Below are 12,819 nucleotides of genomic sequence, written 5' to 3' on the forward strand. Positions count from 1 at the left end.
CTGCCTGACGACTTCCACGAGTGAAGAGCAGGAGACAGCTGGAGTGCCGGGAAACACAGATAGGCCACAAACACAGGGGCACGGCTAGTCACCCCACCTGAACCCACCACTCCTTCATTGTGTGGAGGTGATCTCGGTGCACCATGGCTGCGTCTTATCCCCTGCTGCCCGGCACAGCAGTTTGGAGCACCCGGTGCCATGGCGCCCGCGGCATGGCAGGGCCAGGTGGCAGCCAGGCACAGCACACAGCCCGCAAGGGCAGCGCCGGCCAAGACAAGCAGTGAGTAGTGGTAAGTACCCAGATGTGCTTGTTGCCACGGCCCACTCACACAGTTGTATGGACCTATTTCAATAGTGTTGTAATTCACATTTTAAACTACAATTTTATTTTGAAATAATTTTAGACTTACAGACAGCACAGAGAATTCCTGTATACTTCTCACCCAGTTTCCACTCTTGTTAACAACTTACATATCAATGGTGTATTTGTCAAGGGTTTTGTAGATCTTAAGGATGGGTGAAAAATACTTTCTTAACTCCCGCTTGTACAGCAGACTCTCATCAAGGGCAGTTTGTAGCTGATAGCAATTTATTTAATTAATCTGCATTATTGAGTTATGATCTTTGTGTTCCCCACCACCATCAAGACCCTAGATAATAACTAGGGGACAACTGATGAGTTCATGCTTGCACAAAAATGGTGTCAAGAACTTCATGTGGCAACATTCTATCATGAATAAAGCCTGTGGGTCTGACAAAACAAACACTCTTCTAATGGCTTCACTGACAGTTAAATACTGATGTGCCAGCCACCAGTGAGCATTGTGGACGGCAGGAAGTGAATTATTAATGTAAACTCTCTCCATAAACTCATCTGGGAATGGGTTTCCATTAAAATCAAGAGGCAAATTAATTTAGAGGTCACTCATTCTTAGCACACATATGGATATATATACTTTCTTCCCGTATTGGCCACACACTAGGGAGAAATCCAACCAAATCCACTTGGAGAAGGAAAAATGTTTAATTTATGTCGCAACTAAAATCTTGTGGATTGAATTCACAGCTAAAAAGGAAACATTTTTAAATGAGAGCCTTTAGTAATTTGGTATGAACAGTGAAAGGAGTCAGGGAGACAAGTCACTAAAGATCAGGCTCCAGAGGCAGGCTTAGTGTGTTCCTGTTCGCTCACCTGGAGTCTGCCCCTCTGAGAAGAACACCAGGACTCAGAGTCTCGATCTACAGACTTATGCTCTGGTTCTCCTCCAGCAGTAGGGTGTGGTTTGCCTACTATTTCAGAAGAAATAGGGACTCCTATTAAAGATGCAAGCAATATAACTTTCCTACTACAGAATAAAATCTCGGCTGATTTTATTCTGGGGATAAGGTCTGAGGTCTCCCGTGGTGAGATTGATGAGCAGGAAAAAAACCAAAAAGGTACGGAAACTGCATATGGTGAGAAACTGACTTACCTCAGTAGCTTTCTGGCTGAGGCCCCGAAATAGCAGCACGATCACGTGGATGGCAGCTCTGCGCACTTGAACTTCATGGTCTGTTTTAGCCACAGCAATCAGGCAAGCTGTTACCTAGGAGGGCGAGGGGAAAAGTCAATAAAATTCAGGATTGCACAATTACCTAAAGTTTTTCAACTATGTTCCACTTTCTACACATCCACCACAAACAATCTGGCTTAGAGAGGGGTGGATAGTTACCTCATTCTCCATAAAGAGAGACAGATCTAGTGGTGGAGATCTTGATTTAGTCTGGCTTTTCTGGAGAAGGGCAAAATCCGGTTTGGAATTCAGGAAGAAGATTAGGGAGTCAGCAGGGATATGTGTATAAAACAAAGGTATGGTCAAATTCAAGTATTTCCTCAAAAGTAGGAAGAAATGTTACTTGTCCCCCTTTGGGAATGCTAAATCAAAGGAAGGAAAGATGGTCCAAACCATAGTGGCTTTCTAGGGAGTGAGGACCATGGGGATTTAGCTAAGCAGGCTTTGGAGTTCAAGGCCCAGCATGAATATGAATGCACCGTTGATGAAAGTTACAGCCCAGGGATAGAAAAATACATAAATATTCTAACTGATCTACTTCCACATGTCCAGGTGTCCTGGTCCTGCAATCTAGCATACCCCACCATGTGAGTCACCCGGGGCCAATTTCAGAGTCTCCCCAGGTTTCTTCATGTGTATAATAGGTCTTTCAGTGCTCATTTACTTTAAAAGACAGCTCTATAACAGAAAAGACTAGAAATTACTAGCACAGCATGTGCCAGATATATAGCTAATAATTATATGTCGTAAAATAAGAATGTTTCTAGACCCTGTTACCACCCTGCCCCCATCCCACTCCTGGTTAAGAACAAAAATATTTTAAAAACCTCAGTAAAGAGATACTCCTAAAAACAATGGCAAAAAAATCTTCCTGAGGCATTCATGCAAGATTTAAAAATTGAAAACGAAAATTTTGAAAGTGTGACCAACGGAACAATAATCTGAAGGTAAGTCTCAATTATTCAATTGGCTTCTCATGTATTTTGTTATTTCATTTACTGTGTGAGTGTATTTCTTGGCCAACCATGGAAGGATTTCTAACCATGATAAAAAAAATAGCCAGATTGTGTGTTTGGAAACATGTACAAATACATATTATGTTTGAAGAATGGTTTTTAAAAAGGTTTTAAAAAAAAGAATATAGGCACAAACGAGGAAATAGGCTTGTGCAGAAATTTTAACTATGCAGGTTGTATTTTTCACAGCTTTCAAACAGTTGGGCATAGTTCAAAGTGTCTAATTAATCAGCGATGGCACAGAGATTAGAAGAAGTAGCTTGTTCTTAAATATAATTGCATCTGTGATGTACTGGCACTTAATCAAGTTGTACATCTATTAGACAAACTTGCATGTTGCGAGTGAAGGGAAATCCCAGGAAAGCTCAACAATTTGGGGGCTGTTTTTCAGTAAGATCCAGCAAACTGTTTCTGCTTTTGACCTGGGACACCCTGACCCAAGGCCATCAGTGGCTTCCATGCCTGTGGCATTAACGGTAGAAGCAATTCAGTCTTAGGAGGAATTCCTTGGGTGACCTCCAAACAGGTAACAATATAATAGCTACCTCCACTTGCACCCTTAGTATTTACAAGGTAAGAGCTGAAATCAGAGAGACAAGTTAGAGCTAGGTCTGAGTCCTTCCTGACACAAGGAGGTTTAGCTTATTCAGTCTAGTAACTACAGGACAAAAACCAGCCTGGGGCCGCATAATGTGCAGATGCTCCCGAGCCTTTTGCCTGCCTCTCTCTGGGTTGAGTTTGGGACCCAGGTTTCCAGGTTTGGTGGATCAAGGCTTCTTGGCCTAGAGCCCTGCCGGTATCCAGCTTTGCCACCTCTGTCTCCCACACTATGCAGAGCATGCCGTGCCTCAGCTCTCAGTGAGTCCAGCTCTGGCTGTCGGGTGTTAATCCCACAATCAGGAGAGGCAGAAGATTCCTGCCTGGAAAAGGGCTTGCCCCGCAAGGCCAGTGCTGTAATCCTTGTGCCACTTTGAAGGCATGGCTGAGAGAATAGCTGGTTATTACAAGCTTTGGTGAGATCAGTTGGAATGGCCTCCTGCTTGCTACAGACTATTATTTATGCACCGAACAGGACCCAGTCCATCTGCAATCAGCCATCCAGGATGATCAGGAAGCGGCCCATGAAAGGAAGGGTGTTCACAAACCTTCCTCAACACCTCTGTCACAAAGACTAAATCCTATGAAACATATGATGGTCAATTACGCAAAATGTTTTTTTTTTAAGTTTATTTATTTTTGAATGAGAGAGACAGAGTTTGAGCGGGGGTGGTGCAGAGAGAGAGACAGAGAGGGAGACACAGAATCTGAAGCAGACTCCAGGATCTGACCTGTCAGCACAGAGCCTGATGCGAGGCTTAAACCCACAGACCGCAAGGTCATGGCCTGAGCAGAAGTCGGATGCTTAACCAACTGAGCCACCCAGGTGCCCAATGCAAAATGTTTTTAAAGCATCAGAATTTTAATATGGTCTTGCAGATATCATCTGGAGACAAGAACAGCCTTCTGTTCAGGTCATGCTCCCATAACCAACTTGTAATGTTGCTCTCCTACAGGCCACTGACACAGACCCCTAGTCAAACCCTAGAAGCAGGGAGGATGCATAGCCACTCTCTTCCATCTACCCATCCGGAACAAGTCACTCTCATACCTAGTCTCTCTCACCTTCAACCCCAAGGACACACTTACCATTGACTTTCACCTCTAAAAGGCTTGGCAAATAGATAGATGATGTAAGGTCTTTACTAATTTATGAATCGGTGTCATATTTCTATTCTGTTCTGTTCTGTTCCTAAGTCCTCCCAGAGGATGAAATCCATCCTATGTGATCTTCATGTTGCCTGCCTTCAGGGTCAGCATACCTAGTCTAGTAAACCACACTGTGGAAGGCTTTCTTGTCATCACTGCCTAAAATACGTACATCATTCTGCCATTCTGAGAACCACGCAAAGAGGAAGATGATGGTTCCTCTGCATACACTATAAGTCAGTTTAAGCAATTTAACACTTGACGGGAACTAACAGGAATAAGGAAAAACATCACTTCCCAAATAGCTGGCACACACCAAGCATACTCAGAACTACATAAATAAAGATAATACAAATGGCAAGATTACCAAAAACCAACTTTGGAAAATTCCAGGAGAGAAGGTACCAGAGTTGAGGTATGTGTCAAGAAAGCAGGACTTCAATTTTCCAACTGCATTTTCATCCCTTTTCTTAACCATTTCTTTGTTAAAATTTCAGTTGGTATGCTTACTTATGTGAAACTAGACCATCTGCCCTTCTATTTCATCAACTAAGAAACCTTAAGAACAAAGGCAGCACAGTCTCCAATTCATACGTGCTCAACTTGCTCACATAACCTGCTCACGGAACCATGCTGGGTCTGTTAGCTTCTGGAGGGTCTCTCAGAACGTGCACTCCAGTCCTCATCTCAGGGGCCTATGCAGCTTCAACATGCACTTAGGGAACTGCGTCAGTCATGGTGAAACTGGTAATCAACCCGGATCATTCAGTGGGATCAGAGGTGACAGCTTTGCATCAGACCTCAAAACTCAGGTTTATGGAATTCTGGGCACCACATTAAAAGTGGATTTCCCTATGGACTTCTCACCTAGGGCACATCTTACTTACTGTACTGAGGATAGGCCTCTCACTGTGGTTCCCTTCCATCATGTTTACTTTCCAGAGAGAGCGATGAAGATGAAAATGCCTATCAAGATTTGGTTTCAAGCACCACAGCTCTTGACAAGAACAAGGAGAATTAGGGAAAAGTAACAATGCTTTCCAAACAAGTTAAATCTTGACATCAACAGAGAGGAAAAACCTGAATTTCCAGCACAGGAACTGAAGGCGTTGAGCCTATCCTTTATATCCCTTTCCTACCAGCAAATGCCATCAAGAATAGACAGTGCCCAAATCTGGACCACCCAACAGGTAGGAAAGCTTTCTGCAGATGCCCAACAGCTACAGCTACGACCCCCCAGGTCAGGTCATGTTAGAAGAGATCATGGTGGTTAGTTTGTTCAATTTCGTACCAAAACAGATTACACACATCCTCTTTCTCTGCCTGCCTGACACTTGATCAATGCAATCTTCTTGCTGCCCTGATAAGTCTAACTGAGGGTCCCAGCTGTGGTTCCCTCAGCACCTATCATATCACTCTAGTCCAGTGTCTATTTATTCTTCTGTGTTTCACATTCTACAGAGATTTCCTTGGGGGAAGAGACTGTGTGCTTCATCTGTGTGCTCCAGCATACCTGGAACATGGCAAATGCTCACAGAGGAGAATTCCTTCAGTTTGCAGCCAAAGGCCAGTTTCCCCAAAGTTCCTTCTCCACCAGAACATACTACAACAGACTTAAGAGCTTTCATGGGACACTTAACAAACTGTCACAGAGAATGACACGGTAACTAAAAAAATAATATCATTTCATTCTTGGGGTGCCTCGGTGGCTCAGTCGGTTAAGCGTCCGACTTCAGCTCAGGTCATGATCTCGCAGTCCGTGAGTTCGAGCCCTGCATCAGGCTCTGTGCTGACCGCTCAGAGCCTGGAGCCTGTTTCGGATTCTGTGTCTCCCTCTCTCTCTGACCCTCCCCCATTCATGCTCTGTCTCTCTCTGTCTCAAAAATAAATAAACGTTAAAAAAAAATTAAAAAAAAAAAGATCATTTCATTCTTCTGCTTTGGTTTCCCAACTCACTCAAAGTAAAAGCCAAACTCCTTATGAGGCCCCATCAAGACTGCCATCACCTCTCTGACGCATTGGCCTTGCTGTTCAGTAGCGTGTCAAGCATGCACCTGCCTCAGGGCCTTTGTACTTGCTGCTCCCTGCACCTAGAATGCTTTCTCCCCAAGTATCTGTCTGGATCAGCCCCTTGCTTCCTTCAGGTCTTATCTCAAATGTTACTCATCAGTGAATCTTTTCCTGTTCATCCAAGTTCACATACAACAACAAGTTCCCTTTGTGCCCCTTCCCTTACTAGATTCATTTCCTTAGCACTTACTCCATCTGACACAGTATATATTTGTTTACTTCCTTACTTATTCATTACCCACCCCTCCTTTCTAGAACATCAGCCACATGAGGAAAGGAACTTTGTTGTGTTCACAGCTGAATCCCCACCATCTAGCACACAGCTTGGTTGCAATTCCTATAAATGGCACAGAGTAAGTGCTCAATGAACATCTGTGGAAGGTATCAACAAATAAATGAAGAACTACTTCAGACCCATGTGCACTATCCCACTTTTTCCATGAGAATGGACAAGAGCGGTCTAACTATAGGAGGGCTCAATGGCCAAAACACTAAGGCTGTCAGGTGTCCAATCATGTTCAAACTTGTAGTCCACCCAAGGCAGCTGGTTTGGCACTGATGACATGGCAAGCGTGGGATGCTACATGAGAAGGATCATCTAAAAAGAAGAGACAAATTATGTGGGATGGAAACACCTGGTTTTTCAAATCAGAGGGAATATATTGCCTTCTGAAGTTTCATTGCCAAAAGCAAGTGCTATTAAGATGGAGCTACATGACCCTTCCTGTCAGTAGCTCTACTTGTATGGCAATTCTCTTCCTTTTTAAGCACAAATGCAATCTTTTTTTTTTTTTTTTTTTTTTTTTCACAAAAGAAATCTTATAAGTGAACTGAAAACATTTATTGGGAGACAACATACAGTTTGGTTAAGAGCATGGATTCTGGAATTGCCCGCCTACATTCAAATCCAAGCCCTGCACTTCCTATCTGCATGACCTTGGCAACTTATTTCTCTGTGCTTCAGTTTCCTTTGTGAGTGCTGGATCAGTTGATACATGTAAGGTACTCAGAAAAGTATTAAGTGCTTGCTATTATTACTATTTTTAAGATTAAAAAAATGATTTATTTTGGGGTACCTGGGTGGCTCAGTCAGTTGAGTGTCCAACTCTTGATTTTGGCTCAGATCATGATACTCTCACGGTTTGTGGGATTGGGCCCTGCATCAGGCTTTGTGCTGACAGCACAGAGCCTGCTTGGGATTCTCCCTCTCAGTTTCTGTCCCTCCTCCACTCTCATGCTCTTTCTCCCTCTCTCAAAATAAATAAATAAGCATTAAAAATTTTTATTTACTTTGAGAGAGAAGGAGAGAGAAGGGGAGAGAGAGAGTCCCAAGTAGGCTCCAAGCCATCAGTGCAGAGCCCAGTGCGGTTCAGATCCCATGAGCCATGAGATCATGACCTGAGCCGGAACCAAGTCGGATGCTTAACTGACTGAGCCACCTAGGCAACCTCTTTTTTTTTTTTAAGATTAAAAAACAAACTAAAACAATTCTTTATTTCAAGAGAAAGGAAGGGAGAAAAAATCATTACTATTCTTAAAGCATGTAGGAACCAGTCTTCCCAAATAAGTCTTACCTTCTTCTTCATTCAATATTTATCAAGAAACACTGCATGCCAAGCATTGTGATGGGTGCTAGGGGGTATGCAAAGGTAAATAAAGATGGGCTCTGCCCTTGTCGCGCTCACAATTTGTTAGTGATCATAAACACACCTGGGATTGATGTCTCAGGAAGTCCAGATCTCGAGAAGTAGGGCAGGGTCACTGGACAAGGGGCTGGCCAGGCAGGTACCCCCAAAGCAGCAGCTCCTCACATGGAATTTAAAAGCTCTCTTTTGTGTTAGCACTCATGGTAAGTGAACAGCCTACTACCTATTTACACTTCATTTCTGAAGGTTTAATAAGCAATCCGAAATTCTTGCTGTGAGCCAGGAAATTGTAAAGCTAAAAGACCCCTTAGGATGTAGACCCTGCCTGCCTCTCTTGCCTCGGTTCTGCCACCAACTAACCTCCCACCCCCACTCCTTCACTCCAGCCTTTAGGATCTTCCTACAGTTTTCCAAATATTGCCAGGCTGTCCCACACCACACTGCCTTTGCACAGCTATTCTTTCTGCTGAAGTGCCTTCTTGGGCTACCCAATTTCTACTTGTTCTAAAGATTCAGGTCCAAGCATCTCTTCCTCTAGCACCTCTTTGTGAACACTCAAACCTGACTGAGGGGCTCCTAAAATATGCTCCTCCAGCACTTAACACGAAGGACTACAACTGTGGCCATTGATGTTTGTGTCTTCTACTAGGTTACCTATGCCTAGAAGCCAAGGTTGGTATCTGGTAGGGTTTTGCAACCTTGGCCCCTGACAAAGGGCCTGGCACACTGCAGGTGTTTGGTAAATGTACGAGTGGTAACATCGGAAGGAGGCTAGTTGCCCCTGCTCTTCTCATTTCCTTGCTGCCATGATGATCACTGTCATCATCGGCCTCCTTCAAGTCACCAAAATCCTCCTTAAAGAAAAATCTCAGTACAAAAACAAAACAAAACAAAACAAAACAAAACAAAACAAAACAAAACACCAAATCGTTTCTCAAATGTCACCTTCTCAATGAGCTTCACCTTGAATACCCTATTTAACATTGCAACCTCCCCTCCACCCAACACTACAATGCGGGCCACCCTTATCCTCTGCTTTTTCTTATTTTCCACATATACATTATCTCTAGGTCCTTGTAACAATCCTTCATTGCAGGCATTTTAATCCTGCCCCTTTTTTTAGTAATCTCTATCCCCATCGTGGGGCTTGAACTCACGACCCCGAGATCAAGAGTTGCATGCTCAACTGACTGAGCCAGCCAGACGTCCCTTTGATCCCATTTTCTAAGTCAGACACTGAGTTCAGAGTCTAAGTCATGTGTGCTTGAATGAATGCAGGTAAGTAGGTGGAGGAGGTAGGCCCTCACTGATTCCCATCCCCAAGTGCACTTGGAAATTTCATTCTCTATCAACAGGTCAGGTGGGTCTCCAGAGAGATGATACTTCTTGAATGTTATAAAAACCTGCTTGAGCTCAATTTTTCTAATCAACCAAACCAAGAAATTTCTCTAACACTCTGATGGAAAATCATATGCGGCCAGCATGATACAGTTTCCTTAAGAGAGAAAACGGGAAGAAGAGTCTAGGGACTCAAGAAGAAACATGGTCTCAGTTTTTTGGTTCAGAGAAGACCATGATGTTCAGGTGTTGTTTGGGGTCAATGGTTTTAGAAAGTATATGGGATCCTGTCAAACCTAAGCTGATCCACTTGGAGATCCAGGGTAAGTTTTCATTCCATTCACAGCTATGTTTTAAAAAATTTTGTGATGCTTGCACAATTCTGCAAATATATTAGAAGCAGTTGAATTGTACCCTTTAAATGGGTGATTTATATGGTATGTGACTTCCATCTCAATAAAGCTGTTATTAAAAATAATAATGTTTGGGTTTGGTTCATATCACAGCTTATGGCTTGGTTTGGGTTGAGTCATATGAAGGTACCAAATAAACAGGAAAAAAAATGTGGGAACTGCTTCCATATTTGACCCAGAGAAGTTATAAAAGGCTGAAATCTTTAGACAATATAATTAAATAGACCCGCAAATGCCTTCTATTGTGTTACAAGTTCATATACTAAAGGACAAGAGATTCACTCCTTGGATGAGTGACATCCAAAACAACCAAAGATCAGATATCTAACGGTTCACATATGGTAGAGCACTCTAAGGTGTTAAGTTGGTAAGAAGCATTATTTCTAAGTTTTTAAAAAAAGACACATAAATGGGTAGTGGGGACTATTAAGGAGGGCACTTGTGATGAGCACCAGGTGTTGTATGTAAGTGTTGAATTGCTAAATTCTACACCTGAAACAAATATTACACTATATATTAACTAACTGGAATTCAAATAAAAACTTTTTAAAAAAAGAAAAAAATATATAAAAAGATGGGCAGAGAGGTGTGTCTCTCATGGAAGAGTTAAAGGAGAGGAAGTGACTGATGCATAACTTTCTTAAAAATCCTAAGTTGGAAAAAAAAATCCTAAGTTGGAATTTAAGGGCATGAGTAGCCTTTACTATCAATAAAACAAAGCCTATAAAGCTCAGGAATCAGGAAATGCCAAAAATTCAAGGGTATGCGTACATCCATGAGTGTATTTTTCTGCTTAGCGATAAGACACAATCACGACATCAAAGAAAATTCCTTCTCCCTAGGAACTTCTTAAGATTTGTTGTTCAACATGGTCTGAATAAAGAAGCCAGTATTACAGTTTTGTAAGTTTTTGGTCTAGTGAAGTTATGTGCTCTATGTGAGAGATATGGTCTCTCATAAATAAAAAGGTAATATAAACTTTAAAAAATTTATATATTTATAATTTACATGTCATTTTCTTCCAAATAAAGATTTAAGATAGTCAAGTGCATTGGTAATAAAACAACTCCTGGCTACTTATTAACTAATCTTTTTCCATCCAGCATCATCTTTAATAGCAGAGTGCCTAGCACATAGCAGGAAGTCAAGATATATATTAATATACCGATGACTAAATAAACGTGAAGGCAAAGATAAAATGTAAGGGGCTAGAGGAAGATGTTCGTAGAGGACAACAACAGGACGCACATTTCATTAACTCAGAAACTCTGAAACCAGGAAGAGCGTGCAGTGCCAACATCCTATATGGCTGCCCAGTCATCCTCGACCTACTATGTACCAGGTACTAGGTGTAACATGGTAAACAAAACATGGAACTTAATTAGTCTTTCTGGTAAATAACCTCGTCCCCCTGAATACAGGGCACCTCTGACCAAAGAGGACCAATTAGAATCTATGCCTGGGAATTTTCTGTGAACAGAGATGAGCTCACAGATGGCCCAGAGAGCTGGGATAGAGATGTTTATTTTTGAGAGAGAGAGACAGAGTGTTAGTGGGGGAGGGGCAGAGAGAAGAAGACACAGAATCCGAAGCAGGCTCCATCCAGGCTCTGAGCTGACAGCACAGAACCTGTGCTGCATTGAACCCACAAGCCATGAGACCATGACCTGAGCTGAAGTTGGACACTTAACCAACTGAGCCACCCAGACGCCTTTTTTTTTTTTTTTTTTTTTAAATTTTTTTTTTTCAACGTTTATTTATTTTTGGGACAGAGAGAGACAGAGCATGAACGGGGGAGGGGCAGAGAGAGAGGGAGACACAGAATCGGAAACAGGCTCCAGGCTCCGAGCCATCAGCCCAGAGCCCGACGCGGGGCTCGAACTCCCGGACCGCGAGATCGTGACCTGGCTGAAGTCGGACGCTTAACCGACTGCGCCACCCAGGCGCCCCTTTTTTTTTCTTTTTTTTAAGTAACATTTACTTCTTTTATTTTTAAGTTTATTTATTTTAAGAGAGAGAGAGAAAGCGTGCATGTGGGAGGGGCAGAGAGAGAGGAAGAGAGAGAGAGAGAGAGAGAGAGAGAGAGAGAGAGAATCCCAAGCAGTTAGTGAGGAGCCCGGTGTGGGGTCCGAACCCACAAACCATGAGATCATGACCTGAGCAGAGACCAAGAGTCAGGTGCTTAACTGACTGACCCACCCAGGCGCCCCTCAATCCTCTTTTAATACATAAGGTAAGTTAAGGTGACTTGTTGTCACTTGCCATAAAAAATTCTTATGAATCTAACTTCCAATATACATATAAGACTAGTGAGGCTGAGGCAGGTTCAATGATTTATCTGATCTGGAAAAAAACCCCAGAGATCTGACTCTCAACCCCAAGCTATATCACAGGTCCAAGTAAAAACAAGCATTAGAAAAATAATCAACATGCAGTACCTCATGAACCACAGAGCCCAGCAGAAAGTCCAGCCTCTGGCACAGTTCTCCAAGGTTAGATAAGCTGCTGGCCCTGTGAGCACTATCTGGATCTCTTGCCCCCCTCAGGAATGTGTGGATCAAAGGTTCTCTGTACTTTGAGACCATGTCCCCTATAGGAAAAAAAAAAAAAAAAAAGAAATCAAAATCTTTAAAAACAAATTTTCAGGTTCTTCTTTTTTTTTTTTTAATTTTTTTTTTTCAACGTTTATTCATTTCTGCGACAGAGAGAGACAGAGCATGAACGGGGGAGGGGCAGAGAGAGAGGGAGATACAGAATCAGAAACAGGCTCCAAGCTCTGAGCCATTAGCCCAGAGCCCGATGCGGGGCTCGAACTGCCGGACCGCGAGATCGTGACCTGGCTGAAGTCGGACACCCAACCGACTGCGCCACCCAGGCGCCCCCAAATTTTCAGGTTCTTAAGGAATAATGATACTATCATAGTATATTGTATGGTGTTTTATACTTTCCAAAGTACTTGCATAACCAACCATTAGAAATTATGCACTGGGAGCATATTTAATGTCACGTTGGAAGAAAACTAATAACTGACCATTAG

At 42.7% G+C, this 12,819-nt stretch overlaps 1 protein-coding gene and 1 pseudogene across 3 annotated transcripts in view; both read right to left on the reverse strand.

Annotated features, from left to right (window-relative positions):
- The window catches only part of LOC125153139 (mesoderm-specific transcript homolog protein-like), a 29,236-nt pseudogene extending 29,091 nt beyond the window's left edge, over nucleotides 1-145 (reverse strand).
- The window catches only part of TANGO6 (transport and golgi organization 6 homolog), a 190,640-nt gene that overhangs the window by 33,827 nt on the left and 143,994 nt on the right, over nucleotides 1-12,819 (reverse strand). For all 3 annotated transcript variants that reach the window (XM_047834685.1, XM_047834686.1, XM_047834684.1), the window contains 2 exons: nucleotides 12,221-12,372; nucleotides 1,473-1,586 (listed from right to left, as the gene is read on the reverse strand). In XM_047834685.1, the coding sequence (XP_047690641.1) occupies nucleotides 1,473-1,586; nucleotides 12,221-12,372 (266 nt within the window). The remainder of the gene's footprint in view (nucleotides 1-1,472; nucleotides 1,587-12,220; nucleotides 12,373-12,819) is intronic.

The sequence above is a fragment of the Prionailurus viverrinus genome, chromosome E2 (assembly GCF_022837055.1).
Source record: "Prionailurus viverrinus isolate Anna chromosome E2, UM_Priviv_1.0, whole genome shotgun sequence".
Classification (NCBI taxonomy): Eukaryota; Metazoa; Chordata; class Mammalia; order Carnivora; family Felidae; genus Prionailurus; species Prionailurus viverrinus.